The 24,061-nt window shown below is 43.6% G+C and overlaps 1 protein-coding gene across 1 annotated transcript; it reads left to right on the top strand.

Annotated features, from left to right (window-relative positions):
• Positions 1-3,431: 3,431 nt before the first annotated feature.
• Positions 3,432-18,852, top strand: RNF34 (ring finger protein 34; the record flags this gene model as incomplete). The annotated part of the gene is made up of 7 exons (XM_079717274.1): positions 3,432-3,437; positions 3,491-3,793; positions 12,163-12,381; positions 14,218-14,625; positions 16,065-16,163; positions 16,424-16,625; positions 18,662-18,852. The coding sequence occupies 7 exons, from the start codon at positions 3,432-3,434 to the stop codon at positions 18,850-18,852; spliced, it is 1,428 nt and encodes a 475-aa protein (XP_079573400.1).
• Positions 18,853-24,061: the final 5,209 nt, after the last annotated feature.

Genomic DNA, 24,061 nt, shown 5'->3' with positions numbered 1-24,061 from the left:
AGCCCTGGTCCGGGAAGATCCCACATGCCGTGGAGCAACTAAGCCCGTTCACCACAACTACTGAGCCTGCGCTCTAGAGCCCGTGAACCACAACTACTAAGCCTGTACTCCTAGAGCCCGTGCTCCGCCACAAGAGAAGCCACTACAGTGAGAAGCACGTGCACCACAACAGAGTAGCTCCCGCTCGCCGCAACTAGGGAAAGCCTGCACGCAGCAACGAAGACCCAATGCAGCCAAAAAAAAAAAAAATCCTTTCAGCCTCTTATTCCAACCACTACTGCAGTGACCTTAAAAAAAATAAATAAATAAAAGAGTGCATTGTGAATTCAATAAAAGAATTTTTTTGAGGGATTAAAAAAACACAAACTCAGAGATCAGCCCCATTACATATTAAGCAAGTAGTTTAGCTGCAATAAATTATCCCACATGTCTTGGGAATACTTTTACTCTGAAATACAAAGTATTAGGCTGTTGATGATTATGTTAGCAACAGACCCCATTTTCTTGAACCCCAATTGGTACAGTTAGTACACAGTTGAAAGAAAGGTGTCATTATATAAAGTTTGAAACAAAGAAAAATTTTGATCACATAATGTGTCTCTTTTACTGAAAAACTATGGTGTTTAAGCACAAAAATGCCTCTCAAGCTTCAGGATGTTCCAATTTCAAGTATTTAGCAATTGTGAACTCATGTGTACCCTATTTACTTCCTTATTTGAAAATTTTTTTCTCCCTTATTTTTTTCAGTATTATATTCCTTCTCAGTCTTCCAGAAGAAAGAATTCACTCAAACATTTACTGGGAGCTTTGCTTTAAGTTAGGCACAGAATAAGACAAGTCTTCCTCAAGAATTGCAGTTTTAAAATGGTCTTCAATACAATCTCTCCCTACTCCTGGGGTTTTTTTGTTTTGTTTTTATTGCTTTTCTCTGGTCACTCTCCAGCTGCATTAACTTTTTTTTTTTGGTGCTGATTTTCAATATCTTTATTATGATTACAGCTTTATTGAGATATAATTCACATACAGTTCACTCATTTAAATTGTACAATTCAATCGTTTTTAGTGTATTTACAGAGTTGGGCAACCATCACCCCCAATAAGTTTTAGAACATTTTCATTGCCCCCCAGAAGAAACCCCTGGGCCCATTAGCATTTCCCCCTAACCCCCTCAACCCTAAGCAACTACTACTCTACTTTCTGTCTCTCTGGATTTGCCTCTTCTGGACATTTCATATGCATGGAATCATACAATATGTGGTCTTTGTAACTGGCTTCTTTCACTTAGCATCATGCTTTCAAGGTTCATTCACATTATAACAGATATCAGTACTTCATTCCTATTTTGGCTAAATAATTTTCCATTATATGGATAGACCCTATTTTATTTATCTATTCATCAAATAATGGACACTTGGGTTGTTTCCACTTTTTGACTATTGTGATTATGCCACTATGAACGTTTATGTATAAGGCTTTTTGATGGACATACGTCTTCATTTCTCTTAGGTGTTTACACCTAGGAGTAGAATTGTGGGGTCATATGGTAATTCTATGTTTAATATTTTGAGGAACTGCCAGACTGCTTTCCAAAGCAGATCCACCGTTTTAGCGTTCCACCAGAAATGTAATTAAGGTTCCAATTTCTCCACATCCTTAACAGCATTTATTATTTTTTTTTTATTTTAGCCATCCTAGTGGGTGTTAAGTGGTATCTCATGGTTTTAATTTGCATTTCCCTGATGACTAATGATGTTGAGCATCTTTTCATGTGCTTAATCATTAACTCTTCAGGTAGACCTGCCAGCTTCCTTTCTAATGAGGGAGAAATATGACTTTGTACCACCACCAAGTTTTTATTGAGTTTCTTTGTGCCTCGATCATTAGAAGAATTAGTACTTTTTCTTCCATTGAGGCTCGGCTGCTGCTCCCACATGGTGAATGAAATGCTTTCTTTGCATTTTTCCAAAGAAGAAAATCCAGGACTATAGATGTTAAATTATATTATCTGAGCAATGCTTGAAGCAAGAAAAATAAGTAAGCTAAAAAACAAGTATTGGGCTTACCTGGTGGCGCAGTGGGTAAGAATCTGCCTGCCAGTGCAGGGGACACAGGTTCGAGCCCTGGTCCAGGAAGATCCCACATGCTCTGGAGCAACTAAGCCAGCACACTGCAACCACCAAGCCCGCGTGCTGCAACTACTGAAGGTCGTGCACCTAGAGCCCGTGCTCCGAAACAAGAGAAGCCACCGCAATGAGAAGCCCACGCACCGCGAGGAAGAGTAGCCCCCGCTCACAGCAACTAGAGAAAGCCCGTGCAAGCAACAAAGACCCAACGCAGCAGAAAAAATAAAGAAATAAAAATAAACAACAACAAAAAAAAACCCCAAGTATTATTGCAGCCTAAGGAAGTGGGGTGGCTTTGTTTTAAACTGACATAGTACATATAAGCAAATCTATGCAAAAGGAATAGAACAGTCAGGTCCTCATGAGACGTGAATTGACATCTTCATATCTCTTTCTCTACTTAAATATTTAAGTACTGGTTGAGTCAGAGAGGAGAGGAAGAAGTATCGGAAAACCAACGGAGTGTCATCAAGTCAGGCTGAAGAAATCGATACTTTAATTTACAAACTAATTTTCTCTGTCCAAATAAAGTCAACTCCAAGGGCTCACCCTAATTCTCTCACCGTGCTAGGATTTGGTTATTTTGTTATGTCGCTCTAAAAGAGCAGCTGGGATTTGAGAACCGTTGATTCTTCAAGTGTTTTCAATAAAACGTTTTTTAAAGCCGCGTCCTTGCGTGCGCAGCTGCCACTGCTTACTGGACCCTCCAGAGAGGAGACCTGAGGTCATTACCGACTGTGAGAGGCGTGAAGGTCTGGGGAGGAAATCCGAGGCCCTGCTTTGACCGTTATAACAAAAAAGTTCCAACCAACCGGCGTTTTCAAATTTACCACGCCCCTTCCCGCCCTCATCTCCAGGGGAACTTGACCACCCAGCCCTAAACCCAGATCTCTGCTGCAGTTTCCTCAGGGGACGCTGACTCCGAGTTCAGCGATCCAGGGGAGAAAACCGCGGAGAAAACCGCCCGGAGACTCCCGCCACGCCCAGACCCGCCCATCTCTGCTTGGGGCGGAATGGATTCTTTCTCGGCCTTCCAGGCTGCGACGGAGACCCCGCCCCGTTCACGCCACTTCATTGGCTTTGGTGACCGGCCCCCTGAGTGTCATCTCCGGATTGGCCGACTCGGCCGCCGCTCGGCGCTCTTCTAGGGGGCGCGCGGCGGGCGTAACCACGCCTCTTACGTCTGGACGCTGGGTCGCCTCGGGAGGCTCAGTATCGCCGCCCAGAAGGAAGGAGGGCAGTTGTGCTAGGAGCTGCTATGGTGCTGAATTCCCCGGCAGAGTCGACCCAGACGCAGCGGTCGCGGCCATGAAGGTGAGGGGCCGGTGGGGCCGGGCAGTCCCTCCTCTCCTCTCCTATCCGGCCAGTGCGCCCGAAGTGCCTTCCTTTCGCCTCAGCGGTTACCCTGCCGGCACCTCGGAGAGCTCCGCGGAGGGGGGTCCCCCGCCGGCTTCTGGGGCCCTGACCCTCAGGGCGGATGTCGTGGGCTCCCGGACGTTTCCAACTCCCACAGCGCCTCCGTCAGCGAGACCGAGGCCGGGGGAGAGGCCGGGCCCGCCCTGCACTCACGCCTGGTGGGCCCCTCTCCGCGCTGGGCCCTGTCCGCGTCCTCGGGGGCCGGAGGCAGACCCCCTGGTGCTCGCCTCACCCTCCGTGCCTTTGCCCACAGCGTGCCCTCTCCCGCCCCGAGTCCTTGAACTAACCCAAATGTCGGGAGCACCACGGGACCGTCGCCGGACGGAAACTGCAGGACGAAGGGAAAAGGAGTTGTGCGGGGAGTCGTGAGGCTGGGGCCCGGCTAATTGGTTAGAAATGTCTTGGGGCGGGGATCCCACCCTGAAGGATCTGTTTGCAGGCTTAACACTGGGGCCGTGACCTAGAGCTCTTAGCAAACCCGTTGTGTCTCCATCGCCGCTAGGTACGCAGCAAGCAATTTAACAGCTTGAGTCTTCAAGGTGGGTGTGAGAGCGTGGGAGCATCACTGAGTGAGAAGTTTAAGGAAGAGGGGGGAGGTTCTGGCCTACTTTTGGGAGCTGATTCTCTCAACTTGATCGCTGAGAGTTCTAAAGAGCTCTGGGTACAACAATCAATTCACGTATTGATTCAAACCAAGTGGGATGAGTCATAAGGTGATACTCTTTCAGACACAGATGATTTCATTAATCTCAGTGAAGAGGTGTGATTGGCGTGGGTAAGAAAAATAACAGAGTGAACTGCTAGCTTAAAACTGTACCTTCACAAAGCCCCAAGAAGATATTTTGTTGAGCGTTTCCTATGTGTTAGCTAAGAGGGATATATCATGCGTAGAAGTAATTCAAAATACAATCCCATCCTTGAGGAGTTTGCCAACCAAAAGAGAAGAGACATTCTCAAGAAACCACGTTATGAGGCAGAATTTGATGTAAGGTATCAAAAAAATGCAAAACCCTCAGGAGCAAGAAAGGATTTTTTTCTGGCTCTGGGAAGCAGGGAAGATTTTTGGAATAGGTAACTTCCGAACTGGTTGTTCAAGTATGAGGGTATTCAAAGAGCTTATTTTTTAACTTCCCAGTTCAGCTATAAAATATTTCAACTTAGAGTACCTATTAATATCTAAAACTAGCTTTCTTTCCGGAAAACCGTCATCCCGCTGTGTGTTAAGATCCAAAAACAAATAAGGGATCTTTATACATAATGCCTCAAAGAATGTCAGTACCTTTATTAGTAAATATTAAATTTGTGACCTATCAAGAAATAAGGTGTAGAAGGAGAGAATTAGGGGCCAGTACAGTGTCGAAATCTTTTCAGAAGTGTTTTTGAATTTAGGTGGAGGATACTGCTTTCTGAGTTGAAATTTTAGAAACCAAGTTGGATGGGATTTGAAAATATGAAAAGGTATATTTTATGAAACAAAATGCAGACCTAAATAGTCTGAACAAGATGACAATTATGAAGATACTGCTTTTCATTTAAGTTTTCGTGAAAACTGGATTCACAAAATTTAGGATTGGGGCTATTTATTAACTTTGTTTCCTATTGAAATTGTCTCATTTTGTGGTATCATCTGTAGATTTCTGGGCGGGGCATTAATTCCTGATGTCATGGAATTCTAACATGTGAATGTTCATCTAAGCAAGTATTAAATTAAATTAAAATTTCAGTGGAACTAAAATTAATTTAAAACCAAGCAATCAGGTAAGTACATCTTCACACAAACCCAGGACCAGGAGCTGATTTTAGTATATGTGTAGAATGGGTATTTACTTTCTTCCTTTAATTTTTTTGTCTTTTTTTGTTATTGTTTAGAAACTGTTGTTTTGAAATAGGTTTGTCTCAAAGATTCAAGTAACCATTTTACCTTAGAGTAGCATCTAATTAACTTCCTATAAGAGATTAAAAAAAAATCCAAATTAGTGTTTTATGTTAATTTGATTAATCTCCTTCCTGTTTTCCCATATTTATATTGATCTCACCCTTAATTTTACTAATCATGTTCATTCTTCCAAGCTCAAAATGAGACATCAAGAAGAAAGTAATCTGTTTAACGTAATTTCCTTTTCCTTTTTTTTTTTTTTCTCTTTTCTCTGAAAGGTGGGGGAGTGGTGCTAAGGGTCAAGTATATTGTTTTGTTTTTTAATTTCATTTATTTGTTTTTGGCTGTGTTGGGTCTTTGTTGCTGTGCACAGGCTTTCTCTAGTTGCGGCGAGCCGGGGCTCTTCTTCGTTGCAGCGCCTGGGCTTCAGTAGTTGTAGCACATGGGCTCAGTAGTTGTGACTCGTGGGCTTAGTTGTTCCGCGGCATGTGGGATCTTCCCAGACCATGGATCGAACCCGTGTCCCTTGCATTGGCAAGCAGATTCTTAACCATTGCGCCACCAGGGAAGTCCCAAGTATACTGTTTTAAGAAAAGAAAACAAAACTCAAACATGAAGAAGATAACATTTATGATCTCCAGAACACGTTATTTGTAAAAATCAATCAATTTGGCCAAATATCTTACCTAAAAATATTACATTTTTAAGATCAGCATTTGTTTTTGCATCCTGCTTAATGTCCAAATGGTATGAGAGAAAGAACTTAGGATGTAGAATTTCCTCCTTTGTGGTATATAGCCTGATATTTAGTCATTAAGATCACAGAGTTCCTGGTGTATTGTATTTCAGTTGAAGCAGCAGTTTCAGTAAGAAATTCTTTCCCTTTTTAAGGAACTGTTGCTCCAGTGGCTCTATATAGGGTAAAGATTTTTGCTTATTATCTTAATGGTTTCTTCTGGTTTGCTTTAATTTCTGTAGGGAAGTTTAACCTAATTGAAATTTAAACTGTAAAACTCTCTTATATCAGTGGTACTGAGATTTGAAACATCTTTTCATATTTAACACAAGGACATTGAGTTTTAGCAAACTGAAGGTTGTTCAGAGTTTAAAGACAAAGCTTGTGGTGATTGAGTTCTCTGAAGAAGCTTCTACTGGTGGAAGAACTGAATCCCTGCCTGGTCCTTGTAGCTTCTTACAGCATCCAAGAAAATAATGTTCTTGAAATTGAAACTTCTAGGTTTATCCTTAAAATAACTGTGTAAAATATTACCATATTTAATTTAGAGTTGAGGCAAGCAACTCTTAGGAGGTGGCATTATGATTACTGCTGTTTACCTAGTTTAATCAAAAGCAAATGATTTAGACTATGATCATTTAGTTTTTTGCTGTTTTCAAACCCATCCACTTCCCCACTACCCCTCCTCCCTCCCTCCCTCCCTCCCTCCCTCCCTCCCTCTCTCTCTCTCTCTCTCTCTCTCTCTCTCTCTCTCTCTCTGTCATTTAATCTTCATGGAAATCACTATAGCTTTTCTTGGTCTTCATTCTAGTTTGCCCGGCTACTATTACGTTTGGTGGAATAATTAAAAGGGATCACATCCTGATGTAGTTTAGAATAGGATTCAAAGTTTGTAGTAAACTTTTTGTTAATTCTGTAAGTTGAGCATTTTGGACGTCTCCCCGCCCCAACCCCCAGATATTCTAGAAAGCACATTAGATCTCACACAGACACGCACACGCACAATCAAAGACAGCTGAACCTTGAGCCATTTGAAAACTGGCACTCTGCCAAAAAGAAGGCTGGGCTCCTGCTCTTGCAGAGAAAGAATACATTTCGTCTTGCTTTTCTTGACTGAAATGATGATTCAGAGTGGGCCTCTATTGTGTGAATCTGAGGAACCCAAGAGAGTGCTTAAAAAATTGGTGTCACAGCACTGGAAACTGTCGGTCCCACTCTCCTGCAAAGTGTTTACAGTTGTGGATCCCAGTCCCCTCCCCTCCTCTGTACTCCTACAGAGGGGAGGGAATTTGTGATTCATTCTTTAGGAAGGAACAATACAGGAGGAACAAGTGCAGCCTCTCTGCTACTAGAGAATGAAGAGGAACTTTTATGTTGGTAATTTTAGCAAAGGAGCTGAACATGCTTTTGCCTCAGTACTTTTCTGAGACCTTCTCAGATTTATCTTCCTGTGGGTAGGGAAGGGACTCTGGTCAACTAGATGGTAAGCTGCTGTTGGTCATCTGTGCTGGTGGCTGGGTGGCATGTTATCAAGACCAGTTGGCTGCAGAGCTAAAGTCATGTTCTCCAATTGGTGTTACCAGTAAAAAAAAAGCAAATACTTAAAATTCTGTTTGTCTTATTTCTTTACTCGGTTTTAAAATGGGAGTGAGAAAAAAAGGTAGTGTTATTGGCTCCCTAAAATCTTGGTGCACTGTCTTTGAAAAAAAACATGAGAACTGGCATTGGACACCAGAATAACATGAAGAGATCTAGGTGTCTGGGGCAGTCCAAACAGGAGGCTCTAGAATTTAATTTCTTACTGTGGGCCATATAAGTTTTTAATATGAGATCTGGTTCTTAATTGATGCCAGGCAGGCCATGGTTCCATGGCTAATCTACTCAGGAGCAACTTTAGTCTAACAGGATGTGTAGGAAAGGGATTAGGTTTATCAAGAAAAAGTCATTTATTTTCAGTAGTCATTGATGGCTAGAAAGTCAGCTAGAAACACAGCTAAATTCTCTGAACTAGGAGTATTGTATCAGACGTAAGTAGATGGTTGCCTTATTCGGTTATCCTCTATGTGGTTTTTGAACTATATTCATGGTCAAGAGAGGAAATGTAGCCACCTTTACATCCTTCTCACCTCTTGGATTCATGTGGTTTAGTCTGTAGAGTCCTGCTGTCAACCATGGTCCCAAGTAAGGTTTAGAATTGTTAGTCACATAAGCCCAGATCATAGCAGAGATCCAGACTTCGGCTTTATTCGTGGAAAGGTAGTAGTTTGGAAAATATGCTTCAATCTTACTGTCAAAAGGTGAGCAGAGGGTGAATAAAAGAAACATAACGGAATGCAGGCTGATTAAACTGGCAGAAGATCTTAGAGGATAGGGACAACGGAAGTAGAGAGAACATGAACTTGGGTCTCTAAAGCTTTTAAGGGGAGGGTGCAAAAAGGGGAAGCTTTTTGGTTATGACGCCACCAGGTGCGGTGACTGGGCTCTAAGGAAGTACAACAAAGGCAGAGAGTCAAGAGCTCAGAGAATAAATTCACGTTCGCCTCTCCGCCCCTTTCCCAAGAGCACACATTCCATAAACTGTTGGGAAAACGCTCTCTTAAATTGTTCCCTAATTGCTTTTGTAGATTATGTCACTTGAAAAATGGGACTGTTATATCAAGTATTAACAGAAATTTGGACAGATTTGAGAGGAGAAAGGTCAGTATAGGACACTTCAGGCTTTATTAGGTGAAGGGCAAGGTAATAGTCCTTAGATAGGGATCCCTGTGCCCTGAGGGGACACGCAGAAGAAATTCAGGCAATTAGGACTTTAAGGGAAAGTACAAGAAGATGAAGCATACTAACAGGAGGCAGGGAGATGGACCCTAAGTTTGGAAGATTCATCTTCTGGGTGGATTCTTCAACTTGGAGGTGAAGAAGGACAAAATTAGTTTGCCAAATGGCTTTTTGACAGACCCAGAAATCACTGTCTTTCTCCCAGTATTGGAGAGTTCACCCAAGAAAATATGTAGAGGAATAAGTTAGGAAGTAAGAAATCTGGGCCAAAAAGCAAAGAGCAAATAAAATGAAGGAGGGCACTAAATTTCAGCGTAACTTCCAGGCTAATACGTGGTAAAGGAAAGGAACTGATTGGGGACTTCCCTGGCGGTCTAGTGCTTAAGACTCTGAGCTTCCACTGCAGGAAGGTTCGATCCCTGGTCGGGGAACTAAAAAACATGGCGCGTGTGGTGCGGCCAAAAACATTAAAAAAAAAAAAAAGTTTTTTTTAAAAAAGGAAAGGAACTGATTTAAGAATCAGATTAAATTGTTAAAAACTCAGCTGAGGCTTTCTGAGCTAATCCTTTCTGAAAGGATTAGGGAAACCAGAGGGGGAAAGGAAACACTAGAGGCAAATCCCACTAGTTGGGGATGGGTGTGTGAAGGGGCGGTACCTACACAGGTGGTGAGGAGCACGCAGCGGAGATGTTGGTCCTGTAACTCTAGAGGCACAGGCTCCAGAAGTAACCACAGCCCCTTCCATTCGGGAATCTGAGTGACTCTCCAGCTGTAATGATATAGGCAGAAAGGAGAAATCCCCCAGACCGAGCAGGCGTTAACCTTTTAACCTCGACTGTACATTCACATCACATGGGGAATTAAAAATTCTGAGGCCCAGGTTGTACCCCAGACCTGTTAAATCAGAGTCTTGGGGCTGGGACTCAGGCACCAGTATTTTTTTTTTTTTTTTTTCGGTACGCGGGCCTCTCACTGTTGTGGCCTCTCCCGTTGCGGAGCACAGGCTCCGGACGCGCAGGCTCAGCGGCCATGGCTCACGGGCCCAGCCGCTCCACGGCATGTGGGATCTTCCCGGACCGGGGCATGAACCCGTGTCCCCTGCATCGGCAGGCGGACTCTCAACCACTGAGCCACCAGAGAAGCCCCACCAGTATTTTTTAAGGCTCTCCTGGTGAGTCCAACCACTGTCTTTCTTTTTTTTTTTTCCCCCCACCCCGGCTGCGTTGGGTCTCCGTTGCTGCGCGTGGGCTTTCTCTAGTTGTGGTGAGCAGGGGCTACTCATCGTTGAGGTGCGCAGGCTTCTCATTGTGGTGGCTTCTCTTGTTGCAGAGCACGGGCTCTAGGTGCACGGGCTTCAGTAGTTGTGGCTCGCGGGCTCTAGAGCACAGGCTCCGTAGTTGTGGCGCACGGGCTTAATTGCTCCGCGGCATGTGAGATCTTCCCGGACCAGGGCTCAAACCCGTGTCCCCTGCATTGGCAGGCAGATTCTTAGCCACGGCGCCACGAGGGAAGTCCCATTATTACTATTTTTTGATGTGGACCATCTCCAAAGTCTTTACTGAATTTGCTACAACATTGCCCCTGCTTCATGCCTTGGTCCCTTGGCCACAAAGCATGTGGGATCCCAGCTCCCCAGCCAGGAATCTGACCCGCACCCCCCGCACTGGAAGGCGAAGTCTCAACCACTGGGCCGCCAGGGAAGACCCTCCAAATAGCCTTTTAAGGTTGTTTAAAAAACAATTTATTTAAGAGCTCATTGGACAAGCAGTAAATGTTTGACAGAATTAGATAATAAAATAAATGGAACAGTGCCTTTGTTATGCCCTTTTAACTAATAAGGCCTCACCTACCTGGACTTCCATTACTTATCACATTATCTAGAGTCTAGAATATGCTTAAGTATTAGGACAAGGGGCAAAAGCTCATTGGTTCCAAACAGTGTGGCTTTATATTTTAAGCATGGGAAAATGCCTTGAGCCCTCACTGAAAATGTATTTTTATATACACTTCTAACAAGCTTGGTTATCAGGTTTCTGAATACAGTAAAAAAGGAGAGACAGGTTGCTAGAGGTAGATACAGTGATAGCAGTGGTGATTCACAGAAAGGGAAGAGATGAGAGGAAAAAACATAAAAGGCAGCATATTAGTTTCAAGCCACTTAGTGGAGTGGCAAATAGCCCTTACACCTCAAAACGTCATTATGATTATCAAGTCATCAAAAATTGTGCTCAGTATTCTCAGTTTGCTTTTTAAAAATATTTTCCTTAATGTTAAATTAATATAGTCCTTATAAAGGTTTGGAAAGCAGGGGAAAACAAATTATACGAGATATACATGAAAACCTAGAGAGCACTTCAGTTGGCATTTTGATGTTTTCCCAGTCATTTTTAAAAAATCAAAAAAAGTTTTCACATGCCATAGTTTATTATGCCCAGATACAAATGAGAGGACAGAGTTTAATGAAATTAAGTAATTTGAATTTATATTCTTTCTGCTAAATGATAGCTGGGGAAATCTGCCTCAGCCTATAGAACGGTGCTGTAGTCACCAGTCTAAGGTTGCCAGATAGAATACTAGACACTCAGTTAAATTTGAATTTCAGATAAACAATGAACAGCTTTTTTTGGTGTAAGCGTATCCCAAATATTGCACAGCACTTACTTCCATCTAAGTCATTTTTCTTCTGTGTGCATGCACGTGTATCTCTAAGCGTATGTGTGTGTGTTTTTTTTTTTTTTTTTTTTTGGGTGGGGGTTTTTTTTTTGCTGTACGCGGGCCTCTCGCTGTTGTGGCCTCTCCCGTTGCGGAGCACAGGCTCCGGACGCGCAGGCTCAGCGGCCATGGCTCACGGGCCCAGCCGCTCCGTGGCATGTGGGATCTTCCCGGACTGGGGCACGAACCCGTGTCCCCCGCATCGGCAGGTGGACTCTCAACCACTGCGCCACCAGGGAAGCCCCGTATGTGTGTTTTTTGTTTTTTTTTTTTTACGAAATTGGGTTCATATTGTATCTTCTCCTTTGTTAACAATATATCATGAGTATCCCCAAAGCCAAATATTCTTTGTAAATACCAGAAAAGTATCCACTTCCAAATAGCTTAAAATTTTGATGCTTAAAAGAATAATCTCGAAATTATTTAGGGCAAACGTGCCTCTCCAGAATGGCATTCCCCGAGAATCCCAGAGACCCCAGGTTCCAATCAGCTTTAAACTGGTGCCTATTTTCGTTCCTTTCCAGGCGGGTGCCACGTCTATGTGGGCTTCGTGCTGTGGGCTGCTGAATGAAGTCATGGGGACTGGAGCTGTCAGGGGCCAGCAGTCAGGATTTGCAGGAGGCACTGGTCCATTCAGATTTACAGCGAGCTCTGATTTTTCCACTTATCCACCAGCACCTACAGAAGGGCCTAATATAGTTTGCAAAGCCTGTGGACTTTCATTTTCAGTCTTTAGAAAGAAGGTGAGTTGGATGAAATATTACATACAAAAAAACACATGTATCAGAATTCTTGATTGTATGTTATTTTGAATACTAATGAATATTCATTTCTTCTTATACAAATATCAAAAAGTTAGTCCTAATAACCATTTCCCATTTAGAAAAGTACTGAGTTGCAGAGACTGTATCACTGCTCAGGTTTTCTGACTAGACATTGTTACTTCTCATGTTGCTCAGCCATCCTTTCTCCTGGATTCTGACCTGTTCATACACTTTGACTCTTATGTTCTGAAGCAAGAGATTTAATTAGTCTGCAATTTTGTTCTGAGAAGATTTACTATAACTTTGATCTCAAGTTTCAAAAGATGTATCCCCACCCACATTAACTCAAGTGAAGAAATGAGTATATTAACATTAGCTACTGTTTAAAGATTCAACATGCAAAATAACGGCTAAAACCGTTATTTTCTTTAGGACAGAAAGTTGTTCTTTCTGAGAACCATCATATTGCTGGGCCATCTCCCAGGCTTGTCAGTTCAGTCCTTTGAAATACTTAACAAACAAGGTGTTAGCTTGTGGGAACAATGACCCAAGCAGAAATGACCACATCTTCATGTCTTCTTTTAAGCTTTGCTTGTGGAATGGCTTTGTGATTAAGGCTCTATAGGGTACAGATTACTGTATAAGTGGGGTCCTCTGTTTGCTTGGAGTGACCTTGAGAGATCAGTTGCCTTTCTCTTTCCCTCTCTGTGTTAGGCTTTTCCCCCTTGTCTCTCTTTTTTTTTTTTAAATTTTTGGTGGCATTGGGTCTTCATTGCTGCGTGCGGGCTTTCTCTACTTGCGGCGAGTGGGGGCCACTCTGTTGCGGTGCGCGGGCTTCTCATTGCAGTGGCTTCTCTTGTTGCAGAGCACAGGTTCTAGGCGTGCAGGCTTCAGTAGTTGTGGCGCATGGGCTCAGTAGCTGTGGCTCGTGGGCTCTAGAGCGCAGGCTCAGTAGTTGTGGCACACAGGCTTAGTTGCTTGTCATGTGGGATCCTCCCGGACCAGGGCTCGAACCCATGTCCCCTGCACTGGCAGGCTGATTCTTTTTTTTTTTTTTTTTTAAACTAGGATTTTTTTTAAAGTAGTTATGTATTCAGTATTTTATTTATTTATTTATTTTGCTGTGTTGGGTCTTCGTTTCTGTGCGGGGGCTTTCTCTAGTCATGGCAAGCGGGGGCCACTCTTCATCGCGGCGCGCGGGCCTCTCACTATCGCAGCCTCTCCTGTTGCGGAGCACAGGCTCCAGACGCGCAGGCTCAGTAGTTGTGGCTCACGGGCTTAGCTGCTCCGCGGCATGTGGGATCCTCCCAGACCAGGGCTCGAACCCGTGTCCCCTGCATTGGCAGGCAGACTCTCAACCACTGCGCCACCAGGGAAGCCCAAGCAGGCTGATTCTTAACCACTGCGCCACCAGGGAAGCCCGCAGTCCCCCCTTCTCATTAAATGGGGAAATTTTCACACAGGCAAAGAGCAGGAAGAGAGTTTGTGGTCGTGCTTTCTGCTCCATGTGGTTCAAGTCAGCTGTTGCTAATTACGTTTGCCCGAAGGGGTGGAAAGGTTTTAATTCATTAACACAAGAGTATGTTTTTCTTAAAGATCTGTAATTTGAACTTCTGTGAATCCAAACTGCCTCAGCAGTGACTGTTTTGATTTTCACCGCTTTTAGAACACGAAAACGCCCATCGGTCTGGTGCCATGGGGGACTTCATAAGAGCTAAAATTTAATTTTAACAGAAGGCAAAAGGAAAACAAGTGCTTTCACAATGGCTTGTATCTGGCTCTCATTAAATGCTTCTTTCCTATCTGTTTCTTCAGCATGTATGTTGTGACTGCAAGAAAGATTTTTGCTCCGTTTGTTCGATCTTACAAGAAAATCTCCGTAGATGTTCCACTTGTCACTTATTACAAGAGACAGCCTTTCAGCGCCCTCAGTTAATGCGACTGAAAGTGAAGGATCTACGGCAGTATCTCATTCTTAGAAACATACCGATCGATACCTGTCGAGAGAAAGAAGACTTGGTAGATCTGGTACTGTGTCACCGTGGGCTGGGCTCTGAGGACAACCTGGACACGAGCAGTCTGAATTCCTCAAGGTCCCAGACTTCTAGCTTTTTTACACATTCATTTTTTTCAAACTATACAGCCCCATCTGCTACCGTGTCTTCCTTTCAGGGAGAGCTTATGGGTGGAGACCGGACCTTAGGATCTGGAGTACTGGCACAGGTACGAGGGTGTAATTACACTGAGGGCCTGGCATGTCGTCTGCTTTCGGCCAATATGGAGGGGGCTTTAGGGCTGAAGACTCCTTGCTGAGCCGGGGTTCCACGTGCTGCTGAACTCTGCACTTGCAGGTGCTCCTGATGTGAGGCTCCAAGCTCAGATGCTGCCTGAAGGGCCCAAAAAGAGCTCATCAGTCTCTTGACCTTAGTTACCTCAGTTTTCCTATCTTATATAGTTAAATACTAGCTGTCGAAATAATGACTGTCAAATGTAGCATATAAACATTTGCAGGACTATTTATGTGTCAGTGACCATGGAAACTATAAGTTAACCTAATGCCCAGTTGCCTTGCTACCGTAAAATTGTTCTAATTTAAATATTGGGAAACAGCCATCTGAATTAGTGACAGGATATGGTTATTTACTCATTTCAAAGAAACGCCAGTGCAGAATGTTGTCCCAGTGAGGTCCTTGGGCATACTAATTGAATAACATGCAAAGTTTTGTAATTAATACTCAATTTGTATATATGAATGGTTCTAAAATGCTGAAAGAATTGTTTTGAACATTTATTTCCACATTTAATTTTCTCCTCTGAGGAAAGAGGTCAGAAGCAGAGGGAAATGTGGTCTAGTTGCTTTCTAAATAGTCATCAATTAGATAAGCCCAAGCTAGGAGTTGTATTATTTTCCCAAATGGCAGCTGGCATAATTATGATGCAAAGGTAAGACACATCTGACTTTTGTGTCACTTTTGGGTATATGACACCACTTGGGAGATGTGGGTCTTTGGATGATACAGTATGGTGTTTGTGAACTAGTGGGGTAGAATACTTGAAATTGGGCATTGTCCTGGGCTTTCTGTTCTCCTTAAAGAAAAGAGTATCTGATTGTTGAGGCATTTCTGAAAACTAGAAATAGCATCAACCATCAGTGAATTAGTCTAGAAAGTATTGTTTGGAATTAGAATGTCTAAGCATGAGGCAGTAGGATTGAGATCTTTGAAATCGAATACGCTTGACACTAGGGCTGATCTTAGAGCTTTAGTTTCTACCTGTATCTTAGAGGCTCCAGTTAAACCAGCCAGCTGCAGGTCCTTTGCTAAGGACACAGTGCAATTCCATACACTTTTGGCTTTGACCTTCTGTGATGGGACCTTCTTAACTTCTGGGGAGTTAATACTATGGCTAGATTTTACAAATTCACACACACATAGGAATCTGACTTTTGAGATAACTATGGAAGGTAAATTGTTTATGGAATCATGTGGTGCCCAAGTCTTTGGGAGTGGCAGCAGCACTCAGGATCCTAGGAAGGTGTGGAGTGTGCCAGGGATTAGAGTCATTCTTGGGGAGGATCTGTCGGAAGGGTTTCCTCCAGTGATAAATACGGGTTGGTACCGTTAGGAAAAGAATTCCGGACCTAATATGTATTATGTGTGTAGGTGCGAAGTGAAATAGCTTCAGCAAACACAGAAGATGATGAAGAAGATGATGATGACGACGACGACGATGACGAGGATGAAGAAAACTTGGAGGAGCGGGTGAGACTGCCTATAAGATTTGGTTTCCCTGACACGTCACCTTGGTAGGCAAGGAAAATGCCCATGTGGACTGTCGCTAGATTAGCACAGGATGTTTCTTCTGGTTTGAATGCAGCACAATACATAAAACACTTCAAGAACTGGTGAGAAGTCTGGGGAGAATATCCAGGGCTAGTGATGACTGTAGGGTGAAGGCAGCATGCTATTTTCCTTGCTGGATTTGCAGGAACAGAGGTAATGGACACACTCTGTGATTTCAGACATCTGGCCTCGCTAAGAAGAGAGTGAGAGCTTCTCTGTCTGACCTGTCAAGCCTTGAAGACGTGGAAGGGATGAGCGTGCGCCAGCTCAAGGAAATCCTGGCTCGGAATTTTGTCAACTATTCTGGCTGTTGTGAAAAATGGGAGCTAGTAGAGAAAGTAAACCGGTTATACAAAGAGAATGAAGAAAATCAAAAGTCACGTAGGTTTATTTTTCCTTTGTTTCCCTGTAGTAGCTTTCTTTAGGCCTTTAAAAACTGGCCTGTTTCTGTCAGTTAAGTCCACTTTATTTTTGAGAAACCTATGTATCCTTTTACTGAGTGTGAATTAGTTATATAAACCTGTTTATAGATCTGTTAAGCAGTAAGTTCATTATATGATGTTGGCTTTGAGATCACCATTGCCAATGAGTTAGATAATCTTTTGTTCAGTCTGGTTTTTCTGGTCATAATTTGTTAGAACTCTAATGAAATTCCCTGTATCTAAAAAAGGCTTGTTTTCTCACTAACCTGTCTGGCAGGCCAGTACTTAGGATTTAAAAGCTACAATTGAGATAATCAAACAGTGGGGAGAAAAAATTCCCTAGAGCCAAGATGCTAAGTAGTTCTCTTAACATCAAGTATCAGTAGGTTTCTTTCTAAGTCACGAAAAGCTAAGGTTAAGAACTTCTGAACTATTTATTGATGGAGCATGGAGCAGAAATCCTCAGCTGGTAACAGGGCCAAGCCACAGAGCATTGATAGGCAAGAAAAAAGAATTCAGTGGTGTTCAGGCTGACAAATATTATGTTCTTATCTAGAAAACAGTCCTCCCATCATTAACGTGTATCATCTTGAGTTTTTTTCTTTAAAACCTGGTTATAATACAGCATTCGTTGATAAACAGGTTTATGCCCAGAATATGCAGATAGTATTTTGGCACACCTATTTCCTTTTCTTTTTTTTTTTTTTTTAAATATATCTATTTATTTTTGGCCACGTTGGGTCTTTGTTGCTCTGCACGGGCTTTCTCTAGTTGTGGAGAGCGGGGGCTACTCTTCGTTGCGGTGCACGGGCTTCTCACCGTGGTGGCTTCTCTTGTTGCGGAGCACGGGCTCTAGGTACGTGGGCTTCAGTAGTTGTGGCTCGTGGGCTCTAGAGCACAGGCTCAGTAGTTGTGGCACATGGGCTTAGTTGCTCCGAGGCATGTGGGATCTTCGTGGACCAGGGCTCAAACCCGTGTCCCCTGCATTGGCAGGCAGATTCTTAACCACTGTGCCACCAGGGAAGTCCCACAGCTACTTCAAAGATGATGCAACAGTAGCAGATACAGGCATCTTAATCATTGGAGCCTACAGAGGCTCATCTGTTACCTTATTCATGGATCCTTTCTCCCCACTTTCCAGTAATGGTATGGGCCATGAACTAGGACCCCAGATGACAGGATTCTCTCGACACAACAGTGTTTATTTCCTTAAATCCAGGGACTATTGGCTTTTCAAGCTTGAATTCCTGTTTGGTTCTTTCTAACCTTCTTCATGATTCCCATTAATCCCTTCTGTGACCTGTAGAAAGGGAAGCCTCACTGTCCATAGCTCTGTGGCCAAATCTCAGGCTTCAGTGAACTTTTTAAACTCATTCTGAGCCTTTCTTATTCAGAACCAGAATGTCCCATGCCTTTTAAGTTAGACAGACTCCCAACAGTACCATCATAGCCAGAAACACAGATGAATTTTGAGATGCTTCCAAGGCTCAGGGGGTGCCATTCCTCAACTACAGGCTACTTGATGTATGACTATAGCTTTCCCGTCGGTGTAGAAATAAAGCTCCTCCTCCTACTAAGATGAGGCTCTGGAGCCTGTGACTTTCCCAAGGCCACACAGTTGGGCTGGAAATTCGAATCGTGTTCTGACTCTGAGGCCCGTGTGTAGGACAGCCTAGGGCTTCTTCATTTTTATTTATAGAAGCAAGCTATCACAAAAACCTTGTATTATATGCAGATATAAAATAGAATTAAATAGGGGCGGGGTCAGGAAAAAAAGAATTAAATAGCTAACATGTGTTAGGCACTTCATCCCTGGTCCTAAGCTAAGTATTTCTCATTTATTCTTCACAAAACCCTATGAGGTGTAATTATTGCCATTTCTAGTGGAAGGAACCGATGTGCAGAGAAGCGGGGACTATTATTTCTCTTACAGTGGGGTCACTCTGGGTCACTCAGAGGCCACGCCCGCAGCCCCAGCTCTCTGTTGCCTTTCAGATGGCGAGCGGCTGCAGCTGCAGGACGAGGAGGACGACAGCCTGTGCCGGATCTGCATGGATGCCATCATCGACTGCGTCCTGCTCGAGTGCGGGCACATGGTCACCTGCACCAAGTGCGGCAAGCGCATGAGCGAGTGTCCTATCTGCCGGCAGTACGTGGTACGCGCCGTGCACGTGTTCAAGTCCTGAAGCCGAGGACCCCCCCAAGCTCGATCCCAGACGTTTCAGTGCACAGAAGGGACTGGAAACTTCCTGTTCAAAATTTGAAGCTATTTTTAAAAATTATTTTCACAACTAACTGGGGATGGGAAAGATTCATTCTAAGTTGCAGCAGCACTGGTCCATGCTGTATGCCTGTCAGCTGGGAGGACTGGCTCAGTTTCCCAGTTTCTGCTGGGCTTCTTCACACATCTCTCATTACTAATCACAGAAGTCAGACTGCTTATGGCATCAGCTACTGTTCTCTTTGGAGGACATTTATCCTGTTCTCTTATTTCTCCTTCATCCTATTTTTAACTTAAACTACTCAGATGTTTGAAACTTCTGCTCTCTTTGGATGAGGTCACTGTCTGCAAATGGCCAACATGGTACACGCTGAACAGGGGCACCTCTGAATGTTCATTTTATTAGTCATGTATATTTTAAATGCTACTGTTTGATGAATGTAATTTTCCACATTGTTGCTATTTCTGCGTTTAAACATAATTGGGAACAACTGACATTCTGTAGTCAACTGCCAGGGCCTGAGACTAAACATGTCCATTTTTGTTCAGGTACAGCTTTTTATAGCGAGGGCTGCATCTAGCTTCCTTCATTAGAGAAGTGTGTGTGTTAAATTCTTTATTAACGTGTAATCAGTTTACACTGTTTTATATATTGAAAGTGTATTTTCAGTGCTACCCACTAGCTAGTTTGAACTTTAAGAATAAAATTAGGTTTTAAAAAATGCTTTTGTTTACATTTGTCCTGGCCAGTTCCTAATTCACTTTGGTACAGCATGAATGGGTGTCCAGGCCTGGTCTAGCACATTCTTCATGAGAGAAAGGAGCACCTTCAAAGATGTTGTATCTGGGCTTCTCTGGTGGCGCAGTGGTTGAGAGTCCGCCTGCCGATGCAGGGGACACGGTCTCGTGCCCCGGTCCAGGAAGATCCCACATGCCGCGGAGCGGCTAGGCCCGTGAGCCATGGCCGCTGAGCCTGCGCGTCCGGAGCCTGTGCTCCGCAACGGGAGAGGCCACAACAGTGAGAGGCCCACGTACCGCAAAAAAAAAAAAAAAAAAAAAAAAAAGATGTTGTATCTGTCTACCTTGGCTGCTAATTTACCAGTAAATTTAACTACATATTTGCCACATACTGTGACCAGGTATTGTGCCAGGTGCTTTATGGTTACCTCCAGCATTCTGAAATAGATATTGCCTCATGTCACAGACGGGGAACTTGATCTCTGAGAAGTTAAAGAACTTGTCGAAAATCTCACAGTTAAAAAGTCACCATAGGGAATTCCCTGGCGGTCCAGTGGTTAGGACTCTGCGCTCTCACTGCTGAGGGCACCGGTTCAATCCCTGGTCAGGGAACTAAGATCCCATAAGCCGTGTGGAGCAGCCAAAAAAAAGTCACCACATCAGAATTTGAACCTAGCTCTGATGACAATGTTTTTTCTTAACTCTTCTAATACCACAACTGAGAAACCTGAGACATTAGCTTATGCTAAAAGGTTCTTGGGACATTAATGATCTGAAATCTCTTTTCTTTTAGGTCCAGCTCTAATCAGGGTGGTTTTTTGGTTTAGTTGAGACCAACTGTGGATTCATTCCCACAGCTTGTGGGCAGGTATGTTTTTAGGAAACTACATAATAACTTCTTGGCTGAGTCCTGTGGGTTTTTTTATCTTTTGACTCTGCAGCGGATAACACATGCCTTCAGGTGCTCAGGATCCAGAAGTCAATCAACAAGACCTGAAACTTACAGCAAAGGAGGTAAGCGGTCTTGCCCCGTGGTGCTTAAGGCAGAAAGTTTGGCTAGCTGTGAAGAAAAAGTTGCCTTTCTACGTTTTCTGGTTTTGAGTGTCAGAGCATGTAAATCAAAGTCTTGTGGATATTCTCAAATACCCTTCTCCTGTGCTTGCCTGAAGAGCCCAGGGTGGGTATTGGCTACAATTCACATGGACAGTAAAAGCTCAGCCCCTGCTGAAGCTTTAGGAGCACTTAGTCTGTACTTCTCCTGAGACAGTGAACTCCAGAAGTTCAACGTTCCCCACAAATCCCTAATTTGGTGGAGAGAAGTCTTCAAATCCAGGCCAGTGGGTGATGGTAAACACACTGAAATAGAAGCTGGGCAGCAGGTGTTGGTGTATCTTAAATTAGAAAATTGAGATTTATTTGCTCATAGTCTCAGAACAGCTTGTTTACTGTTTCTTTTGGACTTATCTGTAGTTTCAGGTGCTTGTTTCAGCAATGAACAAAAACTCTCAATGGTGGATCTTCTTAGGTAGCATTTTGAAATAACCTTGGCTCAGTGAGAAGCCAACAAATTTTTAGCCTAATAGGCTCGACACTTGGAATAACTGAATTGCAAGGGACTAACTTATCTGGCAGAGGACAAACATTCCTCCCTGGAATCTGCATTTTCTAGCTGCATGCCATGCCTCTTTAATTTTCTGAATAGGTCATCTATCATATGGATAAAATTCTGGAAGTTCACAATGGAATGCAATGACGTCTCTTTGTCCTTGTCCTCACAGGATGGAAGGATGTCATTCCATGTTTTGGATGGGCCGTGGTGCCTGCCTTTGTAAAGGCCAGGATGCCTAGAGGAAGGAGGGTTACGGCCTCTCCTCTTTCCTGGGTTAAGAGGTTATGATCTCACACAAGAAGTGGTCCCTCTGGTTTATGGTCCTTCCATTACTTCATCAGATACAGTGTATGGGCTCAGGGCAGCTGTTTGCAGGCACCTAGCTTGGCCTGGCCTCATCTAAAGCTCATTTTTGAAGGAATGAGTCTGTTCGAGACTGTACTGGGGTATAATCTTAACTGGATTGTTCAGTACACTTGGGGGAAGGTCATCTGTGACCAGTGCACTGCCTTGGCCGTCTCAAGCCTAGAGAGATGCTGTCCTTACTCTGTGGTGTGTCCGTATGGTAACTCCGGCTGCTCAGCCCTGGCAGCCCTTCCTTCACCTCCTCTCTTGGCTGACCTGTGTGCTCCTGAAAACGTTACAGGGGAAAGGGCCCTCTAATGCTGAGATTCCACTTGAAAACCACTGTCCTCCTTCAACGGTTCCCAAGGGAGAAGACGCCTTGACTGGACAGCAGGGTAACTCTTACTCGGAGGCTCACAGCACTCAGGCTGCCAAGAAAACTGCAACTTGACCTCTTGTGTGGGTGCTCCACGATGAACGACCAGGCTTGCAAAGGTAAGCCACATTTTTATAAATAAACCACAGTGTTAAACTAATCTTAACCTCTGTTAAATGCATCTCCTGAGTTAAATTCTGGGATGCAACAGCTTCAGATGTCTCCAATTTGAGTCAGAAAGTATCTCTGGATTTAAATTAATAGGCGGCGGCACAAACTAGATGGGATGTAAAACCATTTCACCGTGGCCAAAAAAAAGGATGGGGGGCAGGGGCAGTATGAAACTACCACAGCAGGAAAGGCTAGTCCCATGAGTCCCAAGTCTGATGTTGCTGTTGATGGCTGAGGAAGGAAGCTGGGTTATCTTCATTTTCAGATGATTAGAGCAGTTGTTCCAGTATAAAAATCCTGTGATCTAAAGTCTACTTCTCACTGGTTTCTATGTCTGCCATCTGGGGAAGTTACTGCCTAACCAGGTGCCTCCACCACCCCAGCCCCAGGTTACCAGTGCAGGATGTGGCCTCCTTGAGTTGCGTCCAGTGGAGGCTGAGGAAGTGAACCCTGGTCCCCCTTTGGCAGTGGAAATGCCAACTGGCTGTGGAAGTTATTTTATACGGGTGTGGTCAGCAGCACGTAAACAGGTGAGCCACGCTGCCCCTTAAGGCAGTTCGTACCTAAGTCTCACACATGGACACTGGTGTAGCACAGTTCCTTCCCGTTACCTTTATTAGCTACAAACAGCAAGATCTCTTTCTGAAGACGGACAAAACATGTACCAAGGGGCTGCCGCATTTCTCAGATGAATAAGAAATTAGAAATTATACCTTGTTTGGCTTCAAAACAGTATACACTGGCGTCGAGACTACTGCCTCTGGACTTCCTAGTCAAATTTCTAGTCCACCCCTAGAACAGAAACCCTCCAAGTCCAAGAGTGGTTTTTTTTGTACAATTGTTTATACAAATTCAACAAAGGTAAAACCGCGTCAGGGAAGGTCTAGGAAAACACCACCTTACAACAATGGCACTTATGAATGCATAACTTTACAACTAGGAAACAGCCATGTTATAAACCTTAAACGAGAACTCAACTCACACTTCAAAGGGAGAAAAAAGGAAAAGAAAGGCTATGTTGGATCATTTATTCAACTTCTTGACTCACTGTATAAATTAGATCTATGTAGAGTACAAGAGCTCATATGCAGGAGCAAAACCCTCCTGAGTTCAAAGGCTGAAGTCTGAATTTAAAATTTTGAGAAAAAGGTGAATTCTATACAGAGGAAATTTAGCAAAGTGTCTCACTTTGACTATAATTTACACATATCCACAACATGCTTATGTAACTTCTTGACATACAAAGCAGGCTCTCAACTTCCAGTTAGACATGCTTTTAACTGGAAGGTCTTAGCCTGTTTTGCCAGATCTGGGCACGTGTGTAGATGGATTCATATGAAGAACAGGTTAAGTTCTCTCCTACCTTAAGGAAACTAGGAAAGTTGGCAATCTCAAAACAATAAAAACACTGGTATGCATTCAAACCTTGCATAAATAACTTTTAAACAATTTGTACAAAAATAGTTCTGCATAATGTAAGATGTAACAAAACCAACCAAACAAACATGTCAAGACGGCAGCTGTGGTGTGTGGTCCATTTTATGTTGACACCAAAAACCCCAAAGTTGCCAGGAATAAGGTGTCCAAAACAAAAAACACCACCACCAAAACAAAAATTCCTAAGCTCATGCTTCCAGTAAGAGAATTTCTCCCAGGTCCATCCTCCTCTCCAACAGGAATGTCTTCTTGGTAAAGGCTGCCTTAGAAATGGTCCAGAAAGCAGTGCAGTTTTGATTCAGAAAGACCAAAGCAAAGCGCCGGACTCACTCATCCCCAAAACGGTGGCGGACTGGCTTCTTCCTCAGCGAGACTTGCAAACTGGAATCGTTCTGTGGTCTGTTGTTCCAAGTTCCCAATTGAAAATAAAAGCCCTAGTTTTTGTGAAGTCTTTTACCCTCCCCCCACCCACCCCATATTTACATACTTGTCCTTGGA

The sequence above is a fragment of the Hyperoodon ampullatus genome (assembly GCF_949752795.1).
Source record: "Hyperoodon ampullatus genome assembly, chromosome: 13".
Lineage (NCBI taxonomy): Eukaryota > Metazoa > Chordata > Mammalia > Artiodactyla > Ziphiidae > Hyperoodon > Hyperoodon ampullatus.
Note: the sequence above shows the minus strand (reverse complement) of the source record. Positions and strands in the feature narration are given on the sequence as shown.